At 52.8% G+C, this 26589-nt stretch overlaps 5 protein-coding genes across 6 annotated transcripts in view; 3 read left to right on the top strand and 2 right to left on the bottom strand.

The window, feature by feature from the left end:
* Window positions 1-47: 47 nt before the first annotated feature.
* MRM3 (mitochondrial rRNA methyltransferase 3) lies at window positions 48-2769 on the bottom strand. 2 transcript variants are annotated; one of them, XM_030462259.1, is made up of 4 exons: window positions 2505-2769; window positions 1653-1897; window positions 869-1036; window positions 48-692 (listed from the first exon to the last, which is right to left on the bottom strand). In XM_030462259.1, the coding sequence occupies exons 1-4, from the start codon at window positions 2762-2764 to the stop codon at window positions 142-144; spliced, it is 1224 nt and encodes a 407-aa protein (XP_030318119.1). In that variant the 5' UTR covers window positions 2765-2769; the 3' UTR covers window positions 48-141. The 2 variants fall into 2 exon arrangements, with proteins under 2 accessions (XP_030318119.1, XP_030318120.1); XM_030462260.1 differs by having other exon boundaries at window positions 2541-2618.
* Window positions 2770-2787: 18 nt separating this feature from the next.
* GLOD4 (glyoxalase domain containing 4) lies at window positions 2788-7071 on the top strand. Its single transcript, XM_030462261.1, has 9 exons — window positions 2788-2953; window positions 3330-3379; window positions 4018-4138; window positions 4922-5066; window positions 5260-5396; window positions 5746-5832; window positions 6138-6251; window positions 6331-6417; window positions 6824-7071. Exons 1-9 carry the CDS (start codon window positions 2864-2866, stop codon window positions 6887-6889), a joined length of 897 nt encoding a protein of 298 aa, XP_030318121.1. The 5' UTR covers window positions 2788-2863; the 3' UTR covers window positions 6890-7071.
* A 1274-nt stretch (window positions 7072-8345) lies between these two features.
* On the top strand, window positions 8346-11875 carry GEMIN4 (gem nuclear organelle associated protein 4). The gene is made up of 2 exons (XM_030462258.1): window positions 8346-8478; window positions 8568-11875. Exons 1-2 carry the CDS (start codon window positions 8469-8471, stop codon window positions 11771-11773), a joined length of 3216 nt encoding a protein of 1071 aa, XP_030318118.1. The 5' UTR covers window positions 8346-8468; the 3' UTR covers window positions 11774-11875.
* A 690-nt stretch (window positions 11876-12565) lies between these two features.
* On the bottom strand, window positions 12566-18052 carry TLCD3A (TLC domain containing 3A). Its single transcript, XM_030462627.1, has 5 exons — window positions 17733-18052; window positions 17176-17259; window positions 14911-15124; window positions 14628-14723; window positions 12566-14203 (listed from the first exon to the last, which is right to left on the bottom strand). Exons 1-5 carry the CDS (start codon window positions 17852-17854, stop codon window positions 13931-13933), a joined length of 789 nt encoding a protein of 262 aa, XP_030318487.1. The 5' UTR covers window positions 17855-18052; the 3' UTR covers window positions 12566-13930.
* A 153-nt stretch (window positions 18053-18205) lies between these two features.
* VPS53 (VPS53 subunit of GARP complex) overlaps window positions 18206-26589 on the top strand; it is a 60389-nt gene continuing 52005 nt past the window's right edge. Inside the window, exons 1-4 of the mRNA XM_030462350.1 lie at window positions 18206-18311; window positions 20560-20640; window positions 21745-21794; window positions 22584-22650. Coding sequence (XP_030318210.1) covers window positions 18228-18311; window positions 20560-20640; window positions 21745-21794; window positions 22584-22650 — 282 coding nt within the window. The 5' untranslated portion in view covers window positions 18206-18227. The remainder of the gene's footprint in view (window positions 18312-20559; window positions 20641-21744; window positions 21795-22583; window positions 22651-26589) is intronic.

The raw sequence follows: 26589 nt of genomic DNA on the forward strand, positions 1-26589 counted from the left end.
TTTCCAGAGCCACCCCTCCAACACAGCCAGAGCTGTTTCATACTCAGTTACTGCAAAGCAAACAGCCCAAGCTGCTCTTTTATTCACTCCACAACATGCCAAAGGGTAGAGGTTCTCCTTCAGCACCCAAACCTCGACAGTTCAGCCAACTACAGGCAACTTCAGCCTTTTGTTTTCCTGCTTGTGCCTCTGCAGCCACTGTCTCTTCCCCTCAAAGAGCACAATGGCAGCAGCCATAGCAGAGTTTAAGCTGTCCACACCTGGCACCACAGGAATGACCAATCTCTTCCCCCCAGTGCTGGCTGCCAGGTGAAGAGCGTCCAGGCTCAGCCCATGGGTCTCTCCGCCGATCACCACTGCCACTGGAGTTTGTGTCCAGTCCTCGTAGTAAAACTGAGTGGGCAGCTCTGGGAGGCAGGCACTCACCTCTCCCTCCTCATCCTCACACTTAGGAGCAGCCTTGGGTTGGGATCTCACAGCAGCCTTGGGGTTGCTGGGCTCAGAGCCAGCCCTCTGCAGGGCCACGCACTCAGCCCGAGCGCCGGGGTCTTTGTTGTCGGCCACGCAGACCTGGATTCCAGCAGGGAAGTTGTTGGGAAGGGATTCCCAGTCCAGGTTGGAGAGGATGGGCAGGCGGAAATGAGCTCCCATGCCTGCCCGGAGCACCTTGGGCTCCCAGGGATCCACACAGCCTGAGGGAGGAGGGAGGAAAAGAGCAATTCTGCAGTGACTTCCAGTCAAGAGATTCAGCCACAGATCACATCCAGGCTGGGCACTGCTTACAGACTCTCAAAGGCAACATCTTCACACACCTCTTACCACTTAAACTAAACTTTTTTTCCTCCTCCATCCAGGGAAGTGGCCTTACCTTTGGTGAGCAGCACTTTCTCACAGCCTGCTCCTGCTGCAGATCTCAGGATAGTCCCCAGGTTTCCTGGGTCCCGGATGTTGTCACAGATGAGGAGCAGTGGCAGGGAGCTGGTGAGCTGAGCAGCAGGGTAAGACATCTTGGCATGGTCAGGCTTGGAAAAGATCCCTGAGGAGAGAAAGCAAGTGCTGACAGACTTCTGGCTCACAGCCCCTCAGGAGAGGGCTGTCTCTCAGTTAGCTAGCCCAGAATTCACTGAAGAGGTGCAGGAGAAAGCACCAGGGAAAGCAGAGCTCCAGGGAAGTTTGAGAAGAGTTTGTTATCATAGAATCATAGAATTGGCTGGGTTGGAAGGGATCTCTGAGATCACTGAGTCCAACCCTTGATCCACTACTGCTGCAGTTCCCAGCCCATGGCACTGAGTGCCACATCCAGTCTCTTGAAATATCTCCAGGGATGGAGAATCCACTGCTTACTGGGGCAGCCCATTCCAATGCTTGATCATTTATTCATTGTACAAGGAGAGCTCAACTATTTCCCAGCAGAGTTGAAGCAAGGTGCTGTTAAAAATGAGCATCAGCACCTGCACTGCACTCTAGGAACCACTTTCACAGTTCTGCAGCAGGGACAAGGGAATTATCTCAACTTGTGCCACTCTGGATTTGCTGCCAGAATGTCTGGAGCAAGATTATGAAGAGAGAGTCATCAGAGAGAGTCATCATCCCCTCATTAAGTGTGGAGCAAGTTTCCCTTTGAGCAGTGTTGTGTTTCTCAGGCAACTCACCTATAAGCTCTTGAGGAGCTATGAGGTCAGACCAGGTCTTGATATCTTCAAATTTCACCTTCACTAAGTTGGCTCGTTTCAGCTTCTCCTCAGGCAGCTCCTTCAGGTGCCCCACGGTGCTGAAGAAAAGAGTCTGCAGGGCAGCTCCTGCCTCCAGGGCATCCTTGATCAGCCTCTGTCCTTCCAGCAGAACCTTCCCGTGGCGATCCCGAAAATCCTTTGATTTGGCGATTGTCACCACTTTTCTGTGGAGGAGTTAACCAGAGGAAATGGCAGTCACAGAGTGGTTTGGGTGGGAAGGAACCTTAAAGCCCATCCACCCATCCCTACCACTAGGCCAGGTTGCTTCCAAGCCCCACACAACCTGGCCTTGAACACTTCCAAGGATGGGGCAGCCACACTGTTCCTGGGCAGTGTTCCAGTGTCTCACCACCCTTACTGGAAGGAACTTCTCTCAACGATCTCTGGAGCCCCTTCCAGGCATTGGAAGGTGTTTCTAAAGTCACCCCAGAGCCTTCTCCAGACTGAACCCCCCCAACTCTCTCAGCCTGGCTCCAGAGCAGAACTGCTCCAGCTCTTGGATCACCTCCATGGCCTCCTCTGGACTTGCTGGGCTGGGGACCCCAGAGCTGGACCCAGCATCACCGAGAGGTGTTTCAGAGCGGAGCACAGGGCAGGAATCCCCTCCCTTGATCTGCTGGTTGTTTAATTTTTGACACATCCCAGGACGTGGTTGCCTTCGGGTCAGGATGTGCCTCAGATTCTGCAGATATGACACCGGGCGGTTCCACCCGGGCCGCGGAGGACCGTAACGGGACCGCTCCCAACCCCAAACCTCCCCCCGCTCCTCACCCCAGCCTCCGGTCACCCGGCGCCGCTTTCTCGTACCACAGCCCCGGCCCTGCCGAGTTCCGCTCCACCGCGGGCGGAGGAGGCGGTGGCGGCTCCCGGGGTTTCCGTTGCGGCTCGGCGGCCGCCGCCGCTTCCCGCTCCTTTTGCGGCGGCAGGACCCTCACCGGGCTCCTCCGCAGCGCCCGCACCCCACGCCGCCCGATCGGGTCCGTGGATCGTGGCCGCACCAGGGAGCGACTCAGCCGCCCCAGCGCCGCCATCTTGGGGGCGTCACGCCGCGCGACGTGGGTGGGGAGAGGGAGAGGGGCGTGGCGTGTCGCTGTCACGTGACAGCCCCGCAGCTCCCGTCCCTCACGGACATGGCGGCCCGGCGCGCGCTCCACTTCGTCTTCAAAATCGGCGACCGCGGGCGGAGCGCGCGCTTCTACCGCGAGCTGCTGGGCATGCGGGTGAGCGCGTGGGCAGCGCGTGGGCAGCGCGTGGGCAGCGCATGAGGGGAGCGCGGGGGCAGCGCGAGGGCTGTCGCTCTCTTACCTCAGCCCCCTCAGCCCCGGCTGTGCTCGGTCCGGTCCGGCTCTCCCGGAGGATGCTCCCGGACCTCTGTGCCGCAGCTCCCACTGACGGGCGCGGCCCTCGGCATCCTGGAGGGAGAAAGGGAGAAAGGGAGGGAGGGAAGGAAGGAAGGGTGTGGGTCTCTTCACTTCCCTGCCCCGGGACCACCGCCGCTCCCTGCTGCTGGGTGGCCTGGCGGAGATGGCTGAGGTAAATAAAGAGGGAGAGTTTTGTCTCCGTGCTGTCTGAGCTCTTTCTCGCCTGATTCCCCAGGTGTTGAGGCACGAGGAGTTCGATGAGGGCTGCAAGGCGAGCTGCAATGGGTGAGTTGTGTCTGTGTGCCCTCTGGTTCCTCATAAATCCCATAAATTGTGGCTGTCTTGAGTTTAAAGTCCCTCCTTGTAGCCCCTGGGGAAGGTTAGAATTGGGTATTAGGAAAAGTTTCTTCACTAAAAGAGTGTCCTGGCACTGGAACTGGCTGCCTAGGGCAGTGGTTGAGTCACCATCCCTGGGAGGTGTTAAAAAACCGTGTAGACTCGGTGCTTCAGGACATGGTTTAGTTGGTAGGGTGATGTTGGGTTGACATTTGGACCTGGTGATCTTAGAGGTCCAACCTTAATAATCCTGCAGTTCAAAGTCTCTTGTCCTTCTTCACAACTAAAAGGAATCTCCCAACCTGTTGCCTCGCCACTTGCTTTTCCTGCTTCACAATAAGGAAGTGCTCGTAGTATTCCAGCCAACGAGCAATTTATTCTTTTAAAACATGAGCTGTGAAGAAGGAAGTGGAGTTTTCTGTTGCATGGTTTGGGGGGTGCCTGTGTGCTGAGCCCCAGTGAGAATTATTCACAGGTATCAGCTCCTTCTGGTGGGAGATTACCTGCACTGTTTGCTCTAGAAATGCCATTCTTCCTCGAAACATTAAAATATGGGTTTATTTCTAACCCCCATGGCAATGTTCCAGCCCTTATGATGGAAGATGGAGCAAAACCATGGTGGGCTATGGGCCAGAAGACAATCACTTTGTTGCAGAATTAACTTACAATTATGGTATTGGAGAATATCGCCTGGGCAATGACTTTCTGGTGAGTACCACACTTAGCAAGATCTTTCTTCTTAAAATAAGCTTTTTTTTTCTTATGATTAGGCATGGATTCAGCATATAAGTTGTGCCAGTTGCTTTTGTGATAGTTAGTCCCTTCAATACTTTTTATTCTCACTTTTGTTGTTGTCTCCAAGTGGGAAGAGCAGAAACTAGAACAGCTTTGGGCTCACTTAGGATCCAGGAAACAACTTGAGCACCCTCCATCTCTTAGCTGCTGTGTAGGGGGAGGAGCTGGGATTTGGTGGCAGATCCAACATGGAATGGTCAGCCAAGCAGGAACTTACTGTCAGAAAACACTTTTATTATTAATGATTTATTTGTTATTTACTAGCTGGCAGCCAATAAAGATCTCGTGTTTCATCTATAAATTCATATATCTGGTTTTTTTTTTGTTGTTTCCTCTTATTTAACATCCTTCCCCCTGTTTGTGGGTGCCAGGGAGCAGGTGCTGACCTCACCTGGTAGAACTTTTAGGAACTCAATTTTCTGCTTCTATACAAGGTGTTGAATCAGAGTTTTAAATTTCTTTTCTTTTTCGTTTTCCCTTGGTGTGAAAGAAGGGGAGATTAAGGCATGCCAGGTATATGTGGGATGCCCAGTAAGGTTAAACTTATTTTATAGGGTCGAGATAACTTGGTTCTTAGGAGATGTTATCTGTTATAAAAAGTACTCCAGATTGTGGTTGTTTGCAGAGGCAGACTGTTGAAAGGCAGGACTTGTGCCCCATCTACCCTCTGAATTTAGTCTGTTTCTGTTCTCATAGGGCATCACACTCGTGTCCAGCCAGGCTGTGAGCAATGCTAAGAAGATGGGGTGGCCCCTCAAGGAAGTCACAGCTGGTATTTTTGAAGCTGAAGCCCCAGGGGGATACAAGTTCTACTTGGAAGACAAGGAACAGCTGAAGCAAGGTGAAGCACACACACTCTGTTGCTGCTGTTCAAGAGAGATTAAGGAGTGGGGATGTTGGAAGGGGCTGTGCCTTTGTCTCTGGTTTTGTGGCATAGAGGTTTTTTTGTTGTTTTTTTCTTTATCAAGAATGTAGCTGTGTGTTTAAAACCACAATGTATTTGTAACTAATTTCAATTTACTGCTATTTGGTAGATCCTGTGCAAAAAGTAACCTTGGGTGTCTCTGATCTTCAGAAGTCTGTTACCTACTGGTCTGGTTTGCTCGGGATGAAAATATATGAGAAGGATGAGGAAAAGCAAAGGGCTTTGCTAGGCTATGCTGATAACCAGGTCAGTCTTTAGGAAATTTCCCCATTCTGATCTTTAAGAGCTGCAAAAACTCATCACAAAAACCTCTCATTCCACGAGAACAAAATCTTAAAGGGAAGGGGGAAAAAAAAAGCTCTTAATTAAAGCAACAGTGAACTTAATCCTCTGCATTTTAATTCAAGCTTGTGTACACCTTAACTTCATTTATCTTGAAACAAATTGTGGTTTGGTAATTCTGTCTCACTGGGAAATGTGTGTAGAGATGGTGCTGAAGTCAGCAGTGAACACCTGGAGCAGAGGCAGCACTGAGAGGCAGAGTCCTTGCCAGCCAAGCCAGGCTTTTTCCTTGTTTTTTTTTCTGTCCCTGCAGTGCAAGCTGGAGCTGAGGGCGGTGGGAGGGGCGGTGGATCACGGGACGGCCTTTGGGCGGATCGCCTTCTCCTGTGCCAAGGAAGAGGTGAGGATCGCCTTTCCCTGACCCCTTTCCTTGCCCAGAGCTGGAGATTTCCAGTGGTAGCCAAGTGAACAAAGTAACAGTGAGCAGACACTTTGTTTATATTTGTCCCAACGGGAATGCAATAGAGTTGTGGGTAATGGTGAACAAGAACAACCTGGAAGGCATCTGACCTCCACCTCCACCTGATTTTTATGGTTTTGTCTGTTTGGGGTGGTTTTTTTTGGTTTTTATTGGTTTGGTTTGGTTTTTTTTGTGTATGTGTGTGTTTATTTTTTGTGTGTGTGTGTTGTTTTTTATTTCCTAAGCTGCCAAACATTGAAGCACTGATGAAAAAGGAGAATCAGAAAATCTTAACACCTCTGGTTAGCTTGGACACACCTGGCAAAGCCACAGTGCAAGTGATTATTCTGGCTGATCCTGTGAGTAATATCAGATAACATTTGATTTCAGCCTCTCTCTCCCAGGTGTCTTACTCACCTGCTCTTAAACTGTGTTTAGGATGGCCATGAAATCTGCTTTGTGGGAGATGAAGCATTCCGAGATCTGTCCAAGGTGGACCCTAATGGTGACAAACTGTTGGATGATGTGAGTGATGCTGTCTACATGTTATTTTCTTATGGTTAAAATGGAACCTAACTTTGGTTCCACGTGGAGTAACAAGTCACAGAGTCCCTTAGCTCAGCTTGCTGAGGAAAAAAAACCAATTTTTAAATTTCCCTTAGTGTCCTGGCTCGAGTTTTCCAGCCTTGCTCTTGGGGCAGCTGGGTGCTGGACACATCATCATTGCAGCAGTAGTGAATCAAGGGTTGGACTTGATGATCTCTGAGGTCCCTTCCAACCCAGCCAATTCTATGATTCTATGATTCTATGAATTCTGTTTTCCTAATTAGTACATAAACCCATAATTGCTCCATCAGAATAATTTTCCTGCAGATGAGAAAGTGTCCCTGTGGTGGGACAGGTGGGTGAGCACTAACGTGTCCCTGCACAGGCCATGGCAGCAGACAACAGTGACAAATGGTTTGCTGCACACAAGAAGCAGAAGGCTGCTGCCTAGCTGGAGAAGAGGACTGCTCCTTCTGCCTTGGTTTTCCACGAGCAAGATGCCAGTCACCTGCAGTGTGTTGTGTTGCCTTTTCCAGTAAGAGGTGATGTGATGATTCCTTTGATTTAATTTCTGACTCTTCCTGCAGCTCTGTTCTTTCAAGCAATGAGCATGTTTCTCTCTCTCTCTCTCTCTCTCTCAAGAAAAAAAATCAGGCTGTGTGGTAAGGAGCAGGATGAATTTCTCTCTTGTTATTGTACTTGACAAAGAGGTTTGCATTCCAAGCTGTTCCCCCAGCTCTTGGGGTGAAACATTCCCATGGGTGTGATTCCCACGGGGAGCACATCCCTGCTGGGATGGTTTCCATCCCATGCCAAGCTCCTGTGTGCCCATCCCTGGAGCTGCCCCTGAGCTGCTGGGAGGCAACATGAAATTCATGTGTCTTGGTGTCGTGGTTCATAGACTCATAGAATTGACTGGGTTGGAAGGGACCTCAGAGATCATCAAGTCCAACCCTTGAACCACCATTGCAGTTCCCAGCCCATGGCACTCAGTGCCACATCCAGGCTCTTTGGAAATATCTCCAGACACGGAGAATCCACTACTTCCCTGGGCAGCCCATTCCAATGCCTGATCACCCTCTCCAGAAAGAAATTCTTTCTAATCTCCAACCTAAACCTCCCCTGGCACAACTTGAGACCCTGCCCTCTTGTCTTGCTGAGAGTTGCCTGGGAAAAGAGCCCAACCCCCCCTGGCTCCAACCTCCTTTCAGGGAGTTGGAGAGAGTGATGAGGTCTCCCCTGAGCCTCCTCTTCTCCAGCCTCAACACCCCCAGCTCCCTCAGCCTCTCCTCATAGGGTCTGTGCTCGAGTCCCTTCACCAGCCTGGTTGCCTCCTTTGGACCTGCTCCAGGACCTTGATATCCTTCCTGAACTGAGGGGCCCAGAACTGGACATAGTACTGGTTTTGGTGGTTTTGGTGAGAAATCATCCTTGGAAGTACCAGTTCAGGGTGGATCCTGTGGGAATGAAGTCCCTCTGCCTGTGCTGGTGGGATAAGGGCTGGGAACACGGAGCACCCACCAGCCCCTCCGACCACGTTTGGTTTGGCAATCTTGATGAAAACCTTGAATCATTTTCACAGCAAAAAGCAGGCAGAACCAGCGACTTTAGCAGCTGCTGAGGCATGTCGGTGCTTGTTGGGAATATTGGGAATTCCAGCAAGGAGAACTCCTCACTGTGACTTTGCTGCTTGAGCTTTTGGTCCGGGTTCAGGTTTATGAATCACACGCCACTCCAGTTAAAATCTTGTGTGCAAGCTGCAACCCTGAGCGGTGTCGCCCTTGAACCAATAAAAGCGATTCAGAAGAACCGGTTTGGGTCCGGTTCTGGTCCCTTCTTCCCAGCCTCCCACTTCCCCCTCCCTTTGGTTGGGCTCTTGGTGTCCCTGCTCGCTCAGGAATCAATCCCGGGTCGGGAAGCAGCGAGCAGGCTCTGCCACCGCCGGGCCGCCAGAGGGCGCTGCTGGGAGGGGGCGGAGCTTTCCGCATGACGGCAGAACGCGGCGCCGGCGCCTCGGCCACGCCGCCGCCATGGAGCCCGGTGGGTGCGGGATGCGTGGGGAGCGGAGCCGGGGTGGGGAACGGTGGGGGAAAGGGGAGCCGGGTTGTGGTAACGGTGTCTCCCCGCAGGGCCCTGGGGGGTGTGCGAGCAGACGGCAGTGCTGCAGGGCGGCTTCCTGCTGGCCGCCCGGCTGGCGCAGCCGCGGGCGCTACGGGAGCTGCGCAAAGCCGACTGGCCACGCGTGGGACCCCCGGTCACCGACGCCTTAGGGGAGATCGGGGCCCGCTGCCCTTCGCCGCTGCAGCACAGCCTCTGGAAGAAAGAAGCTGTGGCCATCATCTGGGCTAAAGTCCTGGTGCCGGAGCCCCCGGCCGCGTCGCTGGACCAAGGGTGGAAGGAGGATGATTTCTTCTCCGTGGGCAGGATGATCCCTGACGTCAACCACACTGTCCTCTTCGAACTGGTCAAGGCCCTCGGGGCACCCCGGTCCTTCGTGCAGCTGCTGCTGGCGCTACCCCAGGATTTGGGTCAGAGTGAGCTGGAGCGCTTGGTGGAGTACATCAGCAGTGAGACATCCCCATCAGACATCAGGCTCTTCTTGGACGTGTGGTGGGAGGTGATGAAACACAAGGAGGGGCAGGAAGATGCAACAGTCTCTGCCTTCAGTGCTCTCATGCATCAGCATGGGTGTGAGGCCTCTCTGGATGATGGTCTCCAGCCCCCAAAGAGGTTCAAGTGTGACCCTGGCTCACTGAATGACCCTCCTGCTGCCACCAGCCTGCTCATGGTCCTGGTAGAGGGGTTAAAGCAGATCTTCAGGAGCATCACCCTGCCCTCCATGAGGTGCTGTGCCTTGGCCAACCTGGTGGAGCTGCTGTCCCTCTTCACTGAACTGAAGGCAGAGAGCAGCTCCCTCCCTGTCACAGAGTACCTGAACAAGGTCAGCTCTGTGGTCAGCCTCTGGAGCAGGGATGCTGAGAGCCAGTTCCACCCCAGGGGGCTGGATGAGAAGGTGAAGGAAGCAGAGAGAAGCATGAGCCACTTGTCCATGGCCAAGCTCTCTCGTGAGGAGCTCTTTGTTGGCTTGGACTTTCTCTGCAGCTTGTTGCATGCCTGGGGAGAGGAGCTGCCAGACCCCATGAACAGCTCTGAGGGGCTCTGCTATGAAAGCTACAGGCTCATGGACATTCTTGCCACCTTTGAGAAGAACCTGGTTCACTTCTCAGTGACCAGAGAGCTGGGTGAGAATGAGACTCGTGTAGTGTCAGAACTGACACAGACCACCAAGGACTTTCTCAAGGGGATCAGCAGCAGCCTGAAGGACAGGGATTTGGGCACCAGCCTGGTGCCTTCAGTTGCCATGGTAATCATTGAGCAAAGGCTGGGTCGGCATGAGGAGATCTGCTCCATTTTTGCTTCTGAAAAGACTTGGGCCTTTTCAAAGGACTGGGTTGACTGCCTTGTGAAAAACAAAGCTCTCTTCCAGAAACCAGAGCTAGTTTTGAAACTGCTGGAGACACTGGTGAGCTTTGCCATGTCCCACCAAGACGAGGAGGCCCAAGAGCTGCAGATTCAAGTGACCAAAGCCATTGTGGAGTGTTACACTGAGCTGTCATTAGCTGACAAAAACAAAGTCATCTCGGGTGTCCTGGCAGCCTGGGGTGGGCCAGGTCTGTGCCTGAACGTGCAGGTTGTCCTGGAGGGGTTCCAGGAGGATCTGAACACGACTTTCAACCAGATCACAAAGAGTGTGTCTGATGAAGGCCTGACCAGGGCTGTAGCTGCTGTGGCCAGGCTGATGCTGCTGCACCCCGAGGCCACAGTGAAGCAGATTTGTAATCTTGCTGTTGTCAACCTGGGAGCTCACCACTTCCTTGCACAAATCCTCTGCTCCTTCCCAGCTTTGAGCTTCCTGGAGACCCAGGAGGATCCAGGCAGGCCACACAGCCTGGTGGTGAGGTGCCTGGAGGAGGCAGCGTGGGGAAGACTTTCCTCTGTGAGAGAAGAGGAGCAGTTCCTTGAGTTCCTGGCCTTTCTCCTGCAGCCAAGCTCAGCTGCCCCACTTGTGTCACCTGCAGAGGTGACCAAAGCCTTTGTCCTTCCCTACTTGCAGTCAGACTCTGCTCAAATCGAGCTGAGCCTGCAGATCCTCAGTAAGGCTCTGGGGATGATACAGCCCTGTGCAGAAGAACACTGGATCAAATCCTGTCACCCCTTCCCTCTTCTCTTCAGCCTCTGCAAGCTTCTAGATGGTTACACAAAGTACTGGCACCAGCCCAGGGACCAGTTCTTCCCTTCACTGGAGACCAAAGACCTGATACTGAACATCCTCAGCCAGCTCTGTGAGGTGGTGACACCAGAAGCCACCCCCTCCTCTGAGCTGTGGGTGCAGTCACTGGCCTGGCTGCACAGGAAGGTGGCATCACTGGACTGGACCATTGGTCTCAGGCTGAAGAAGCTTTATGGAGAGCACTTCAAGAATGAGGTCCCAGCAACTCTGTTTGAGATCTGCCTGCTTCCCGAGGAGGAGTGGACATCCCAGCCTGTGCCAGCTTATGGGGCAGGCAGCGGGCTCCTGGCGTGGCTGGAGTGCTGCTGCGTGTCCCCAGGGCTCAGGGACACCATGCTGACACTTCTCACAGTCAACGTGGACAACCCTGAGGAAGTGAATCTCTTCAGCAAAGGCTTCCTGGTGGCCCTCATCCAGCTCCTCCCTTGGTGCAGCCACAGTGAGTGGAAAAGTCTCATCCAGGTGGTTGAAAACCTCCTCCAGAGACAAATCCTACACGTGCCTTACACCCTGGAGTACGTTCAGTACATGCCCCTGCTCAACCTCCGGCCCTTTGCCTCCCACCTCCAGCTCTCCGTGCTTTTCCTCCGGGCCTTCCAGCTCCTCTGCAGCTCCAGCTGTTCCACCTGGCTGCCGGCAGAGGCTTGGCTCCATGTGATCCAGCTGTATTCCAGCAGCCTCACCGACCTGCTGGGCTCCATCAGGAGCATCGCAGGATCCTCCTCGCCCCCCGCGGAGGACGGGACCCCCGTGCAGGAGGTGTCCTTCACCTGCATCCAGATCTTCTGCCACCTCCTGCACGTTGCCGCCATGCTGCCGGAGAAGGGGTGCGGGGAGCCCCTGGTGGTGGTGGCTCTGGAGCTCCTCCTGCAGTACGAGACCTTCAGCGGCGCCGATTCCTCCCCCAGCAACGCGCTGCGGAGAGCCAACGAGAGGCACTTCTTGGAGTCCATCACGGAGAACGTCGGCGACGCGGCGCTGCGCAGCACCCTCCTGCAGAAGCTCAGCAAGTTGGGAGCCCGCTCGGCCGAGGAGACGGCTTGAGAGGGTGGAGAGCATGATGGAGGAGAGCACTGACCCTGCCTCGGGGAGCCCCACTCGTGGGAAGCTGTAAGCTGTAATAAACCCTCTCTGGTTTTCTCTTTATTTTTTTTTTCAGCTTTTGTCTCCCCTGCTGTGTCTCCTTCCAACCTGAGCAGCCAAGGGGCCGTGTAAGGGTGGGTAGGAACAGTCACTATTTTCCAGTGGGAATAACTCCCCAAACAGCTCTTCCTGTACCCACAATTCCAGCCTTGCCTGGTGGTGCTCTAGGTGTAGAGAGAGCACAGTGGCATCAGGGAAATCATTTCCCTTTGGCTTCCCTGCTGCTGGGCCCTCTTTTCCTGGAGTAAGGGTGGGTAGGAACAGCCACTATTTTCCAGTGGGAATAACTGCCCAAGCAGCTCTTCCTGCAGACACAGTTCCAGCCTTGCCTGCTGGTGCTCTGGATGTAGAGAGGGAGCCCAGTGGGCTCCATTTTCCAGTGGGAATAACTGCCCAAGCAGCTCTTCCTGCACACACAGTTCCAGCCTTGCCTGCCTGCTGATGCTCTGGATGTAGGGAGAGAGACCAGTGGCATCAGGGAAATCATTTCCCTTTGGCTTCCCTGCTGCTTCTCCTCATCCTGGGCAGCTTTACCACGTGGACACGAGTGGGGTGATGCTGGGGCAAGCAGGTGTCTGTGGGGAGAGGTGTGCTCTGCTCCTGCTCTGCTCCTGCCCATGGGTGGGGGTGCAGTGGAGTTAACCACCCCCACCCAGAAACGAACGGGACAGAGGAGAGGTCCTGTGGTGTGACTCAGGAAAGAAATCTTTATTGGTCTCCTGTGAGGTGCTGTAGTAAATAGGGGCAGTGTTAGTGCAAACCAAGATGCCTTGTTGGCTATTTTTTTTTTTTTTTTTTGTTCCCTTACATAAGGCACGTTATTTGCAATGAAAAATGGTGAGAGACAAAACATCTGTAATGGGTGACAAGCAGTTTGTAACATCAGCTGGTCCCCATCCTTAATCTAGCAGCCACAGATAGGAAGAGCCCTTTAATTTTATTCTTTCCAGGATACAGCTGTGGCCAGGATGGGGTCTGACACCCAAAAAAACCCTGGGTCCTCAGCCCTTCCAGCTGTTGTTTTCAGACAAAGTGGAAGGCACGTTGTGACCACAAGTCTCTGGACAAGGGGGGTGCTGTGGGGCCACGCTGGTGCAGAACCTGCCCTGGAGCAGGGGACAGGAGGCTGAGGGAAGGGAACCAAACTGCTGGTGACACACACACACCCAGGAGGTGGTGAACACCATGGTTCAAGGTGAGCCTGTCCCTCTCCTGCCCTGGGTGTCTGTCCTACCAGCGTTTCTGTGAGACAACACAACTCTTCCTTTCTCCTGGTGTGAGCTTCCTTCCCTTCCAGCCTTGCTGGAGACCCCCTAGCCCAGGACTTTCAGCCCCAACCATCAGACAGTTGCAGTGAAAAGCACCTTTGGGTGATGTGGAGTCTTCAGTGAGTCCCCAGTCCAGCAGTAGTGGGAGGTGAGAGGCTGAAGGCAGCTGTAGTGTAGGGGTGAAGTCACTAAAGGTCGGGAACGGGCTGTGAAGGAACCGGTTGTGCAGAGATCTGTGCCACAGCCCCCGGGCTTGGCTCTGCTCTCAGCTGGAGGCTGCAACTTGTAGCCAGAGGAGCAAGTTGGGGCTGTGGCAGGTCCGACACGCGGCTCCCCTGGTCCCTGGTGCTGCTGCCTGGGGCTGAACGTGCTCCAGCATCGCTGCAGGCTCCCTGGTGTCTGGTGTCAGCCCCGTGAGATGCGGGGGGGTGTGTGGGGTTTGTAACAAACCCCTCTCGTGTAACCGTTAGTTGGGTGAGCAGCCTTGAATCCAGAAGGAATGTCCTGCTTACGGGCAGAGCTCCTCCTGGCTGGTTCCTACCCCGGCTCCCACGGGTGGGAGGACACAAGGCAGCGGAGCAGCGTGGGAAGGAAGCCCTCCTAGCCCAGGCTGGCACGGCGATACAGATGGTGAGGTTGTTCCAGCTCAAAACAGCCCCCGTGGAACGGCTGCTTCCACACAGCTCAGCTCCCGCCGTGGTCCCCGGAGCGCTGGTGGTGAAGGTGGAAGAGCCGGGGGCGGGGGGGGGGGAAGGCGGGCTCCGAGCCTGTTCCGGATGGCTCGGGGGCATTATCTGCTTTTGTCGGCGGCGGGTGAGCTGCCGTAGAGCCGGGCGGCTTTGCGGCAGATGAGCCTGAACCAATAGAGCTGGGGAGCGATGAGGGAGGCGTTGGCTATGTTGCAGTGCAGGGGGATGCGGAAAGGCACCATGTAAACGGGGATCCCCACCTGCCTGCCGTAGGCTGCGTACATGAAAGGGAAGAGGAGAATGCGGCAGACGAAGAAAGTCACCAGGATGATGATCCCGTTCACCTTGTGGAGGAGGGTGTCCTGCATTTTGAGCTGGGGAAGGAAGAGGGTGAAGGTAGGGTGAGTGCTAAGTGAGCAGCTCCCCGTAGCTTCTTGGGTGCTGGAGCATGAAGGGAGAAGGAGAAGAGGGTGGGAAGGGATGGAGGAGGAAGAAGGGAGCTGTGAGGAGAGGGCTGTGGCAGCAGGGAGGTACAGACGGAAGGGAAAAGTACCAGGACACAGCACAGCCCTCAATTTGGAGGTGCCTCTGGGCATGCTGCTTCCTGGGGAAAGGGATGGAAACCTGAGGGGAGTGGGGGCAGCAATGGGGGGAAGCTTGGGGTCACAGCCACAGGGCTGCTCCCACTCTGGGCCCCCAGCCTGGCTGCTGTGTGAGCAGGGGAGGATGAAGAAGGGCGGCCTGGGGAGGGGGGGAAGGGTATGAGCTGCTGGGGAATCCCAGTCCCTCCTTACCTACCTGCATGAGGATTTTGCCTAGCGACACGAAAGGAGTGCTCAGCTCTGCTATGAAGATGCAGCCCACAAAGAAGTCCCCCAGCTCTCCCCTGAAGTGCTGCAAACAAAGCCAGTGGTGAGCATGGGGCCCTCCTGGAGAAGGGGGCGAGGAGCTGACTCCAAGCATCTCCAGGGGGTTGAGGTCTCCTGACCAGCAGAAGATACTTTGCAAGACGTGCAAGCCCCCTCAGCCATGCTGGGCTCCTCAGGGGCTGGGTTCCACAGCAGCCATGCCCAGCTCTTACCTGGGTGATGGGGGTGAGCACGATGAGGATGAAGAGGTGGTGGGTCACCATCAGCCTCTCCTGCAGGAGGAAACTCCAGATGCTGGCCAGCGAGTGCTTCTTCTCGGCGACTCCTTTGTCCAGGCTCTTGTGCCAGTGGCAGAGGTACATGACATAAATGTCATAGGTCATGTAGGGAACGAGGACCCAGATGTACTCGACAGCCAGCCAGTGCCTAGGGGAGGAACAGCACACAGACATCACAACAGCCCCCAGCACCTCACGATGCTCTGAAAGGTGGGAGAGAGCCTCCAGGTCTGAAACTGCTGAAAAAAGCAGCGGGTTTTGAAGCTACTGGTGAGATGAGAGGGCTTGGAGTTTAATTTGTTTTGGCTCAGCAGAGAGAAGGTACCTGGTACGGGTGGAGGAGGCCTCCTTGGTGCTGCCCCTGCCTTGTGCTTGCCTGTGCCAGGCACTGAGCTGGGCCCTGCTGAGCACAAACACGGCACTAACGGGAGGATCCTGATTAGCCCTGGAGCTGGGTGTTTGCTGTGTGGGCTGGGGGCACAGCACTGCTTGGGATCCAGCACTAATCTGACACCTTTGCAACAGGTAATCCTCTTCCCTAAACCCTGGGATACCCAGAAGTGATGCTTAGTAGGAGAAAAGCTCCCAAACTTTGTCCTTTCTGGCTGCCTAACCCAGGGAGGATTTGTAAAAGCACCCGGAGACCTCTGGGTTAATTAGAGATGTCTGGCTTGGACTTTGGAGAGTGAAGAGCAAAATACTTACTATAGGCAATAAACCCCCGTGAGACATTTATCTGTTGGGAAATAATTGCAGGCAGCTGCCTGTTCCCCAAGCATGTTGGAATCCCTGTTGCACAATCCAGGCAGCAGCAAGCCCTGCTCTGCAGGGACACCCGGCTCCTTAAAAAGTCCTGAGTGAAATCACACTGATAAAAAAAATATAAATAAATAGAAAAACAAAAAAGAAAAACCGCCCTGTGCTGCTGCTTAAAGAAATGTAGCTTGGGGCCCCCAAAAAATCTGCTTTTGATCTCTTACCATCCCAAGAAAAATTCTGTTGCTTGTCCTCCTATTCCAGCTAGAAAGATGCAAGTGATGTAGAGCAGGGAGGAGAAATGACCAGCTATTGTGTTTGCAAAACTCACCCAGGGCTTTGGAGGGCAATTACAGTGCCAGCAATATAGTGATTGTCTGCCTGGGTAAATAAATTGGCAAATTTTACTGCAACCTTTGTGATGCTTCCTGGCTCTCTGTCTCGCTGTCATTCTCTGAGGCCTTCCCTGCTGAGCTCTGGGCTGTGTTTCCTCCAGATTCAAAGAAAATCTAGGTCTCTGGCCACAAAGTGTTTGCAAGGAGGTGCTGGCAGTGAGAGCAGCAAACAGCCCGGGGGAAGAAAGAGGAGCACCTTCCATCTGTGTGGGGCTGGGATTGATCACCTGCCCTGTCTGTACAGCAGGTATTTTATTTGAGAGCAAAAAAGAGAACTCATCAAACTGCCCAGATTAAGGACTGAGCAATTTGGGTCAATCTCACTCCCCAGAGCAAGGTAGGACGTTTCACATCTGCTTACTAAAGGCAAGCCTGCAATGACTGAGAAGGCAACCCACCCTAAAAATCACCCCAAAAACCTGCTGTGTGACAGTCAAATTCCACCTCAGCATAATTACATGCTTCCCTCCTCCATTCTCTCTGCTATTCTGGATAACAGCTCTGTTTTTAAATCTTCTGCCCCAGATTGTGCTATCACTCCTGCCAAGAGCCACGTCTGGGGCAGTTTTATCTCGTGAGCACTGAGGACAGGGCAGTGAGATTTTCCTTCAGAGCAAACTCCTTTCTGATTTTCTCCTTCCTGGAATTCCTCAGAATCCACCTGGCACAGAGGTGGTGATGCACCTCTAGAGCTTCTCACTAGGGCTGCTCAACTTGTCAGCAGTTTCAGCTTCCAGCAAGCAAACTCCTTAACCTCCCTCCCCCTTTAGATGTGGTGATACTTTTTTTTTTCTCATTTATGGGCCCATTTTATAGCTCAGCCTCAGGAGAAAACCCTGGCAGAGCAGCCCCAGGGCTCCTGCCTTTCAGGGGGTGTCCAACCAGCACGTTGCCCAACCCAACACCCAAAGTGGAGGAAAGAGGAACATGAAATTGCTTTTCCTCTCCCCTTTGTACGTCCAAGCCTTTGGCATCCAACCCTGCTGCAGGCTGGGCACAGCCTTCCCCCTGCCCCCAGTGGGACAACCAGGCTCTGGGACAGGGTTACCTGTCATGCACCACATCCTTGCAGTTAAGGACAACTGTGATCCCCGACACTGTTGCCATGGTGGCTTGGACCGTTGACACCAACCTGCAACCAAGAGACAGGAAATGGGGTCACCCCAAAATGTCACCCCAGAAGGACCAGGGACCAGGGGTGGTTGCAGCAGGAGAGCTGTTAGCACCGAGCCACCCACGCCGTGCACACCCCAAGAGCCGTGTCACGGCGTAGGACGGGACACGGGGGTGACAATGCCAGGCTCTGCCCCCCGGGACACGGTGATGGGGGGGGGGAGGAGGTTCAAGGTCTCAATCCCATCCCCGCGGATCAGTGGGAACCCTGGGCAGAGCCGCACCGGAGCATCCCCGGTACCCGCCACAGCGGGAGGTGCGGTTGGGGGGACTGCGCCTGCCGCCCGCTCCTACTCCTCCCCGGGCCGGGTCTGGGCTCGGGGCTGCGGGTGTTGGGCCCCCGGAGCCCCTCGGCTGCCGCTGCCAGCGCCGGAACTCGGTGGTCTTGGCCTGTCCCCATCACTCCCGGTGCCGCTCCCGTCCCGCCCGTACCTGCCGCTGAGGAGAATGCGATCCTTGAGGCTCCATCCCGGGGCGGCCCAGCGCAGCAACCGGATGCAGAGGACGAAGAGCCCCGGGAAGAAGGCGGAGGCGATGGCCAGTGTCCGCCACATGGGGACGGCCGGGGCCGCCCTGCCTCCCGCCGCCGCTTGTCAGCAGCGGGACGGGGGGCGGGAGGGCCCGGCCCGGTTCGGCTCGGTCCGGTTCGGTTCCACTGGGGCCGTCACCGCTCGGCTCCGTCCTGCTCCGTTCTGCTCCTCTCGGCTGGGTCCGGCCCCGCCGATCCCGCCGCCGGGACGCGCCCCGCTCCGCCGGGCGGTTGGGCCCCGCCCCGCGCCGGTTCGATCCCCGCCCCCCCCGAGGCCCCGCCCGCTCCGGGCCCCGCCCTCCCCGCACGGCCCCGCCCTCCCCTCCCGTCCCGCACCGCACCGGGCGAGTCCTCCCCTATCCCGGCGAACCCCGCGGCCCGGAAGCGGCGCGCCGGCCATGGAGGAGGACGAGCCGGAGCTGGAGGCCGGGCTGGAGGCGGCCCTGGAGCTGGCGCCCGCCGTGCAGGCCGCCATCGAGCAGGTGCGGCCCTCCCGGGGCCGGGAGGGGGCTGCGGGGCGAGGCGGGGCCCTCCCGGTGAGGGCCCTCCCGGGGTTGGCGCGGCCCGGCCCGGCCCGGCCCCCGCTCTCTGAGGCCCCCGCGTCCCTCAAGTGAGCTCTGAGGCCTTCGGCTGCCGGGCCTTGTAAAGGCCGTGCCTGGGGTGTCGGGAGCGGGGCAGAGCCCCAGGAGGGTTGTGCCGGGGTCCCGGGGCTGAGGTGGCCGCTGGCTGCCGCCTCCCGGGTTGCGGGGCCTGGCCCAGCCGAGCACAGCGCTCCCTGCCCCGGGTGCTGCCTGAGCACTCGGTACTCAGGGTGGGAAGCGGCTCGATGGAGCTTTGGCTTGGTGAGGAGAGTCTAAACGTCTTGGCTTGGCTTTTGTCATCAATGTTACATCCAGCCCGAGGCTCCAGTGTTCCCTGGAACCTTTTGTGGCACTTAGAGCCCAGGAGAAACCCGGGGTAAAATCACGGGTGTGTGTCAGAGCCTGACGTCAGGAACCCTTCTGTGTGAGGAGCTCTTTCCTGTTGTAGAAATCTGCAGTCAGCAGCAGCAGCTGCCTCTCAAAGTGTCACTCAGATGAGTTTCCCCCCTCTCCTGGGTTGTTGAGGTTTGTTGGATCACTTCTGGGGGCTCTGCACAGAAGTAGGGCAGAACCTGTGGCAGCTGCTGCAGCTTCTGGAGTCAGCCCAGTGCCAGGAGGTGAGGAAGGCAGCACAGCTTCCCTGGAGCTGCTCTGCCAGCTTTGGAATATTCTTGTTCCAAAGAGAGAGAGACCCCACGTTCTCTGTCACTGCAGGGGGCTGGCATGCCTCTCAGTAAGCCATGGAGTAATTTTGCTTCTTGAAACCTTGTGAATTGCTAAATTAAATAGCAGCTTCTAAAGGAGACCTGGAACTTGCCCAGAGGAATAATCCTTTGCACTTTTGCTGAGTTCTTTTTGCAGTAAGGCTGTAGGCAGGGGGAGGTGTTGAGGATGCCACTGCCTCCTGCCACTTCCCATCCCCATATTTGTTCCTGTCACTGTTCCTTCCTCAGTTTTGGGCAAAAGCTGCCTGGTTCTGGTTAAATGAGCAGAACTGAGTCCTGCCTGCAGAGTGGCAGGGAGCAGGGGGTGATCATTGCTCGTGGCAATGACCTGGGAGAAGCAGCTTGAGCTGGTTCAGCTGCCTGCAGCATTGATCTCTATCTGAGGTCTGAGAGTACAGGTCATGAGTAACCTTTATCTGCCACCCATCCTTACCTCAGCAGCTCCCAATGCATGGGGTGATGTGGGATTAATGGAACTGGAGCAGGATGAGCTGGTTGTGGTGCTGCAACTGTGCCCTGATGTCAGCTGGGCTGATGTCACAGCTCCTTCCTCCTCACCCAGGCACCACTTGGTGTGTGTTCACCTCCTGCCTGCTTCTCCTTGGCCTCAGGAGGAGCTCTGGGAGAGCTTCAGGGGGGGAATTGTTCTCCCTGCAGTGATCTCACTGCTTTTACCCCACTGCAAAGCTGGGAAAGTGCTGCTGTGACCAGGGTGATGCTGGGCAGGGCTTTGGCCATGGAGCTGTGTAAATATGGAAGCCAAATGGGAGCAGGGGAGGGAATAGAGGGGGTTTCATTCTGGGGGAGCAAAAAGCAGATCCTGGCAGTGTTATTTGTGGTGTTTGAGCTGAGATGGGATCTGTTGGGATCTGTTTGCACCACGGCTGCTCTTTTCCCTTTCCCACGGGCAGGAAGAATCACCCAGTGACTCTGTTCCTCTCCCTCTTTTTTTTTTTTTTTTCCATGTACAAGTGGCAAACCCAAGTCTCCAGGGAACTTGTACAACCATCTCTTAACTCACCACGTTTCCTGTGATGTGATAAGCAAATCCTGGGGCTCTCCCCACGGGGCCAGGCAGAGATCAGGGCAGTGCCTCAACAGGGAGTTTCATTCCCAGCGAGGGCAGAGGCAGCAGCAGGGTTTGGGATGCATAATTAATGGCTCGTGGAGCTCAGGAATTCCTTGCCCACGATGGGCTGTGCCCAGGCTGTACATGGAAGCACGTGTGGGGATTATCAGTGTTTACCCAGGAATTTTGGCAGGTCAGAGATCTCCAGAGCTGTGCTCTCTGCACCCTTGTTAGAGGAGTGGTGTGAACCCAGTCAGAAGAAGGTGCTGAATTGGGAGTAGTAGACACCATGGGAAGTTACAGAAATTAATAGGGCTGTCTTGCTGATGAGATTTGTTTTCCTCCTTCTCTTCAGGTATTTCCCAGCCAAGATCCTCTGGACAGGGCAGATTTCAATGCTGTTGAGTACATTAATGCCCTCTTTCCCACTGAGCAAGTAAGTAAGTGAGGGATAACCTGACAGTGACTGTTTAAACCTCTACCCAAGCCTTGCCTTTTCAACAGCAGCACAGGTTGCAAGGCTGTAATAATAATTTCTAATATTTTCATCTCTCAAGGTTCACTCTCATCATGTAAGTTTCTTTTTCCCCAAGCTGCCTGCTGCACTAAAAGTCCTGGAGTGATCTGAAGCTATAAATTACTTTTCTGGAACCAGATTTTCCTTACAGTAAATTTAATAACTTTCTGTCTGCTAATAGATGGGTGAATCCACTGGGGTTTCAGCCACATAAAGCAGGTGTTGGTTGTGAAATGTCACCAGGGAGTCATCCATGTTTGAAACCTGTTGCTTTTTTTTGGAGATGTAAAGACCAAGATTGCTGCTGTGGAGTCATATCCTTACTTTGCCTTCCCCAGGTCAGCCCAGGGGCAGTTTTGGACTCAAAGCTACTGCAAAAAGAAAATGTTTTTGCAGCTGAAGATGGGGCTGTGAGGCAGCTCCAACATCTACCACATTTAAGATCCTCTGCAGCACCCATTTTATTTTTTTTTTTGGTCTTTCAGCAGTTTCCAATCAGTTTTTAGGTGGTGCTGGCCTGTTGTTTTTTTCCCTTTGCCACTAGTGGAGCTCTTCCCCCTGCAACAAACCCCACCACAGCTCTTCCCACCCTCCCCTACACCTCCTGGGGGCTGCCTGGGCTCTGCAGGGGGGGTCTCTGCTCTGGGGAGGTGAGGGCTCTGTCCCCAGTGCCCACTGGAGGTCACTGTCACCACGGTGTTTGGGGAGCAGCTCTGCAGGGCTGAGGGCACCCTGTTTGCTTAGGGTTGGGTGGGAAGCAGGGAGCCCCTGGCCCCCCCAGGGCTGCTCTTTGCCCTGCTCCTGTCTTCTGGTGCTCATGATGTGACCTGAGAAGCAGCCAAGTTGCTGGAGGGGTCTCAGTTCTTCTGTCAGACAAAGCCATTGCCCTCCTCTTTGTCAAGTGCCACTCAGGAACAAGTGGTGGTGGTGGTGGGGTCACAGCTGGGTGGGGGTCACAGCAAAAGTTCCCTATTTCATTTCTCTGTGCTTGTTTATATTTTTTTTTTTCTTTTCATGTTGCAGTCTCTGGCAAACATCGATGAAGTTGTGAATAAAATCAGATTGAAAATAAGGTAAATGTTTCTCCATTTCATTGCAGCTCACTCTGGTTGTCACCAGGGCTTCATAAATGCAGCCTTTGCACTCTAACTAATTGGAATTAATTTGCTTAAAAGGCACTAACAGGGTCAATCTCATCCCATAGTGCAACAGAGGTAGAATTATTCCCTGTAATTATAATTCTTTTTGTTTTATACTTTGCCCTGCTGTACCTTGCCATGCCTCTCAGGTTATTTTAGCTGGTTGGAAAGTAGAGATTTGGAAAAACAAGTAAGAATCAACAAGTACTTCATTTTAATACAGGCAGAGAGAACAAGCTGCCTTTGCTGAAAATTGACTCTGTTTGTGAGGTCAAAATAGCAATTGGAAAGCCCTCTCATTTTGTATTAATTTTGGTACTGTGAGTACAAAATAAATATAAGCAGGCAGGAAATACTTAATTTTTGTTGTGCAGTCTGGAGTTACCAACCTGAACTGCTTGAGACAGCTCTTTAATGTGTGGAAAGTGGAAGTGAAAACGGGCAAGGGAAAACTGCCAGTGTTGCTTAAGGGAAGGGAAATACAAGAAGAAACACAAGAATCAATTCCTGATTAAATTAGGAAATGTTTCTTCATTTTTGTAACAGGACTTTTAAATTATCTTAGCTATTGATGTCCTCCAGAGAGAGAGAATAAAAGAAGTTAATTCAGCATTGGCAGCACCAGCTTTTTTTTTTTTTGCTTTCAAATCTGCAGCTCTGGAGGTTCCCAGAGGTTTTTGGGTCAGGATGAATGAGTTTGACATTATGGATTCTCTTCTCTAGGAGGTTGGATGACAACATCAGAACTGTTGTGAGAGGACAGACCAACGTGGGACAGGATGGCAGGCAGGTATGTGCATCCCATCATCTCATCCCAGCCCTGGTAATGCCCAGGGTTCTCATTTTGTGCTGCTGAATTGAGGAATGGCTCTGGCAGGCAGGAGCTCACTCTCCTTGTTCAAGAGGTGCTTCTGCTGTCTCTCACACTAATTGCTTTGTGAGCTGCTTGCTGTTCTGTCCAGCTTTCTGATCACCATCCTAAGAGAAGGGAATGAGAAATTGATTTTAAAATCAAAGGGAAAAACCAGGAGGCTTGTGGTTGTGCCACTCTGGAGCTAATGATAAAATGAATGGGATTAACTAGGTACAAGCACATTTGCTACTGAGTAAGGATCAATAAAGGCTGTTTTGCCTGTTACTGGGGTGTTTGCTGAGCTGCCAGTGACTCAGCCTGATGCCTGACTGCCAGTTCATCTTGCACCTCTTATTCAGTGATGAGTTTTCAGCTGCCTTTTGCTTGAGCACTGTGTTTGCACAGGGAGCACAGGGCCACAGCTCCTGTGTTTGTGAACACTGAGCTCTGTCTTCCTGTTACCTGATTCAGGGGTGTCACCCAGTGCTGCTGCATTTCCTGGGCCTGTTTTGGTTTGGACCAGGAACATTGATGTCACTCATTCTGTTTTCCTAAGTGTCAACACTGACTCATCTTTTTAATAACCAGATTTAAGACAAATTGCCTGGGATGGGGCAGCCATTCCCTCCCCAGCCTGGCATAGTTGTATTTTCCACTTCTTGCTGCAGTAACCAGTGGTGTATTTTTCTAATCCTACCTCTGCCACGGAGTCTGTGGCCTTGGCTGAGTTTTTAAACTCATCTGTACCTTTTTATTGCCTTCTAAAAACCAGGAGATGCTTACTTCTCCTAGCAGAACTAGTTTGATGTTTGCGTGGTTGCCTGAGTACTGCTATTAAATTGGGGATGTTCTTGGGATGTGGCATAAGGAGTGGTGCTGCCCCTAATCACTCCGTGGGGATGAGACAAAGAATCAAGTGGGGAAACAATTACAGAAACTGAGGAGGGAGAGGAAACTAGGGCAGTGCTGGAAGAGTCTGGGTGTGATTGGAAAGCTGGTGCTGTTACAGTCTTTTGAGCCCATTTGAGGTGACACATTGAGAGAAGACCACAAGAAAAAAGTGGGCTCAAGAAGAGCTGTGGGTGAGAACTGCCCAGAGTGCCTCTGGATTTGCAAATCCCAAGGGTGAAGGTGGTGAGGGATGAACAAAAGCAGTGCCATGGTCAGCTGTGTGTGCAGGGTAAGAGGAGAGTCTCTGTTTAGAGCTTTGCCTTGTATCTGTGCTTTCTCATTCTTTAAGCCCTTTGAAGTTCTCCAAAGATGTTCAGCCAGACTTGGACTGGATCCTGCTGGGAGGTACTGGGGAAGCAGCTCTGGCTGTGCAACCTTCACTTCAGTTGGTTGTAAAGGAACCAGTTAAACTCCTGTGCAAAGAGAAAACCTTCAGACATGGGCATGTGAGCAGCATGTCTGTGCAGAGCATCTTCCAAGTGGAATGCAGCTGCAGTTAGTCACAAATATTCCTGTATTTAGCTGTGAACTTTCCCATTTCCCCCTCACTTTGCTCCTTTGCAAGGCAGAAGCAGAGTTTGCAGTCTCACAGACTCAGCTAAGGCTCTCCCAGGACAACAAGTGTTTTCTTTAAGAGATCCTGACAAATACTACAACCATTCAGTGATTTCAAGTGTTACTTCTCTGTTAAGAAAAAAGGTTTGAATCTGAAAGGCTGCAAGCTTTTTGTTTCCATGTTTCTGATCCAAGCCCACCATTTCACACCTGCTCGTGCATCTCATGTGTGAATTGCTGGAACCAGAGAGTTAGAGTGGTAGGACTTGGCTGGGTCTTGGAGTTAAACTCTACTTTAAGCCAGTAGAAGAGCATCAGGAAGCTCAGGCTTTGTGTCTTAGCTGGTCAGAGGAACCAGCAGTGGAAGAGGTCATCTTACAGTGCTGGGGAGCACTTGAATTGCAATTCAGTTTCAGTGGAAATTTTATATTTGTCTCCTCAGAACAAAACAGAGAAAACACAAAAGAAACATTTGCTGTTTTCCCTCCCCCTGTACTGCTTTCTCTGAGCTGTGTGTGCTAGCTGAGGGGTTGAAGCAGCCTTTTTCACATGCCCACCCTGATGAGACCTGACCATGGGGGTGAGAAGCTTGCTTGTCAGCTTCAGCCTGTGCTGAGCAGTGCCTTTGTTTTACCAGGGTGTTCTCAGTGGACCCAAGGATGTTTTGAAATGTTAGGTTTTTATAGAGCCAGAGGCCTGGCTTCTTCCACTAGGAGAGGAAGGGTTGCATTTTCAAATCTATGATATTGAAACAACCCAAAACAAGGTACCCTGGAAAAAAGGCAGAGCTTGGAAGAGAGTGAGTGCTACTCAAAGGGCTTTTTTTCCTGATTTACCTTTTCTGGTAGTAGTTTGTAGTTTGGTCCCACTATAATATCAGGTTCTTTCTTCTGATTTTCTGTTCTTATTGAATTTGTGGGAAACCTGTATCCTCAAGACTAATATTTCCCTGCAGAATTTGATTGAATTATACACATGGATAGTGCCATCCTGTGAACCCACTCCCTGGAGAAGCTCAGGCTGAAGATGATGATGACATTTTGTCACAGTAACCACAACTGCAAACCACCCTTAATTAACAAAGAAACAGTTGGCAGGGAACTTTTGCAATAGGTTTGAAAAAAAGCTTAAAACCACAGCAAAAAGTTTATTCTTCAGGTTTCTTATTTATTATTTTCTTTATTTATAATTTTTTCTTAGTCTCTGAGCTCTCCATAGCCTGTGGTGCACAGCACTTGCAGCAGACAGGCTTTGGACACAGCCATTCCTGGCTTTTTTGACTTTCTTCCACCCCTTGACACGCTGAGACCTGAGAAGAAAGATGCAATTTATCCTTGAAAGTGTGTGCTGCAAATAACAACCCGTGCAAAATCTGAAGTTACAGCTGCTTGAACTTCAGGGGGAGCTCAGGATCCTATGGATTACTTAGAAAATTTGATTTACCTTGAAGTTGTTTTGCAAAAGCCTCTTTCCTACAGTCACCTTCTCCCCTCACAACTCCTGATGCAAACCATAATCTCTGTTTGCCAGAGTTGCCTGACTGGGTGGCAGCAGAGCTGGAGGAGAGTAAATAATGGTTTTCATAAACATCCTTTTCATCTCTGACTTCCTTCCAAAGGAAACACAAACCTCAGAAGTAAAAAAAAAAAAAAAAAGAAAACTAGCAAAACATCTTTCCCTCTGGTGAGGAGGAGCAGTGCTTCCCTGAGCCTTGCTGGGAGCTGCACCTTTGCAGTCGTCCAGGAGAGGGGAGCCCAGCCTTGCTTTTGAGACCAGGGTGAGGTTTTCCTGATCACTGATGGTGAGGGAGTTGCTGCCAGCAGAGAAATGTCTGAACAGTGCTCCCTGGTATTCTGTCCTTTAGATCAACCTATATCCCAGTCAGACCCAGTGGGGAATGTGCACTGGTGGGAATGTGCTCTCCATGGAAAAGGAGACTTCTAGTGAACAGCAAGTTCCAAATCCTGATTGCAGCTCCTGATTGCAGCTCCAGCCCTGTGCTTGAGTCTCCCAAACCCTCTAGTGGGTGCTGTGGTGGTTGTGATGATGGGGACCCCATGTCTGTGGGTGCAGAGAGATGAGTAAGCAGCTCTTCGAGGTGAATTGTAGGTGTGAAAAGGATGTGAGAGCAGCTGTTTGTAGTCAGTCTTTTAACTTTTAAGCTGTTTCCCCAGTAGCCTTGAGCACACACACACACATTCATATGAAATAGCATTTAGCTGTCTGAAAAAGCAGGTTTGCAATCTAAAAATAAAGTCGATCAAATAGAATTGGCCCCAAGACGGTTATTTAGGCAGCTCTGAAGGCAGGAATGCTCCCTTCTCCACAAAGCATAACGTTTCCCAGTTCAAAGCATTTGCCTTTTTGAAA

Source organism: Calypte anna, chromosome 19 (assembly GCF_003957555.1).
Source record: "Calypte anna isolate BGI_N300 chromosome 19, bCalAnn1_v1.p, whole genome shotgun sequence".
NCBI lineage: Eukaryota > Metazoa > Chordata > Aves > Apodiformes > Trochilidae > Calypte > Calypte anna.

Excerpts from the sequence above, each read along its gene's own strand:
- MRM3 (XM_030462259.1), bottom strand. The coding sequence starts at position 2,764 with ATGGCGGCGCTGGGGCGGCTGAGTCGCTCCCTGGTGCGGCCACGATCC. Across the intron at positions 1,037-1,652 it reads AGCTCCTCAAGAGCTTATAG|GGATCTTTTCCAAGCCTGAC; the intron begins GTGAGTTGCCTG and ends TTCTCTCCTCAG. Across the intron at positions 693-868 it reads GAAAGTGCTGCTCACCAAAG|GCTGTGTGGATCCCTGGGAG; the intron begins GTAAGGCCACTT and ends CTCCTCCCTCAG.
- GLOD4 (XM_030462261.1), top strand. The coding sequence starts at position 2,864 with ATGGCGGCCCGGCGCGCGCTCCACTTCGTCTTCAAAATCGGCGACCGC. Across the intron at positions 2,954-3,329 it reads GCGAGCTGCTGGGCATGCGG|GTGTTGAGGCACGAGGAGTT; the intron begins GTGAGCGCGTGG and ends CTGATTCCCCAG. Across the intron at positions 4,139-4,921 it reads GCCTGGGCAATGACTTTCTG|GGCATCACACTCGTGTCCAG; the intron begins GTGAGTACCACA and ends CTGTTCTCATAG.
- TLCD3A (XM_030462627.1), bottom strand. The coding sequence starts at position 17,854 with ATGTGGCGGACACTGGCCATCGCCTCCGCCTTCTTCCCGGGGCTCTTC. Across the intron at positions 17,260-17,732 it reads CGCATTCTCCTCAGCGGCAG|GTTGGTGTCAACGGTCCAAG; the intron begins GTACGGGCGGGA and ends TCTTGGTTGCAG. Across the intron at positions 14,724-14,910 it reads TGCTCACCCCCATCACCCAG|CACTTCAGGGGAGAGCTGGG; the intron begins GTAAGAGCTGGG and ends CTTTGTTTGCAG.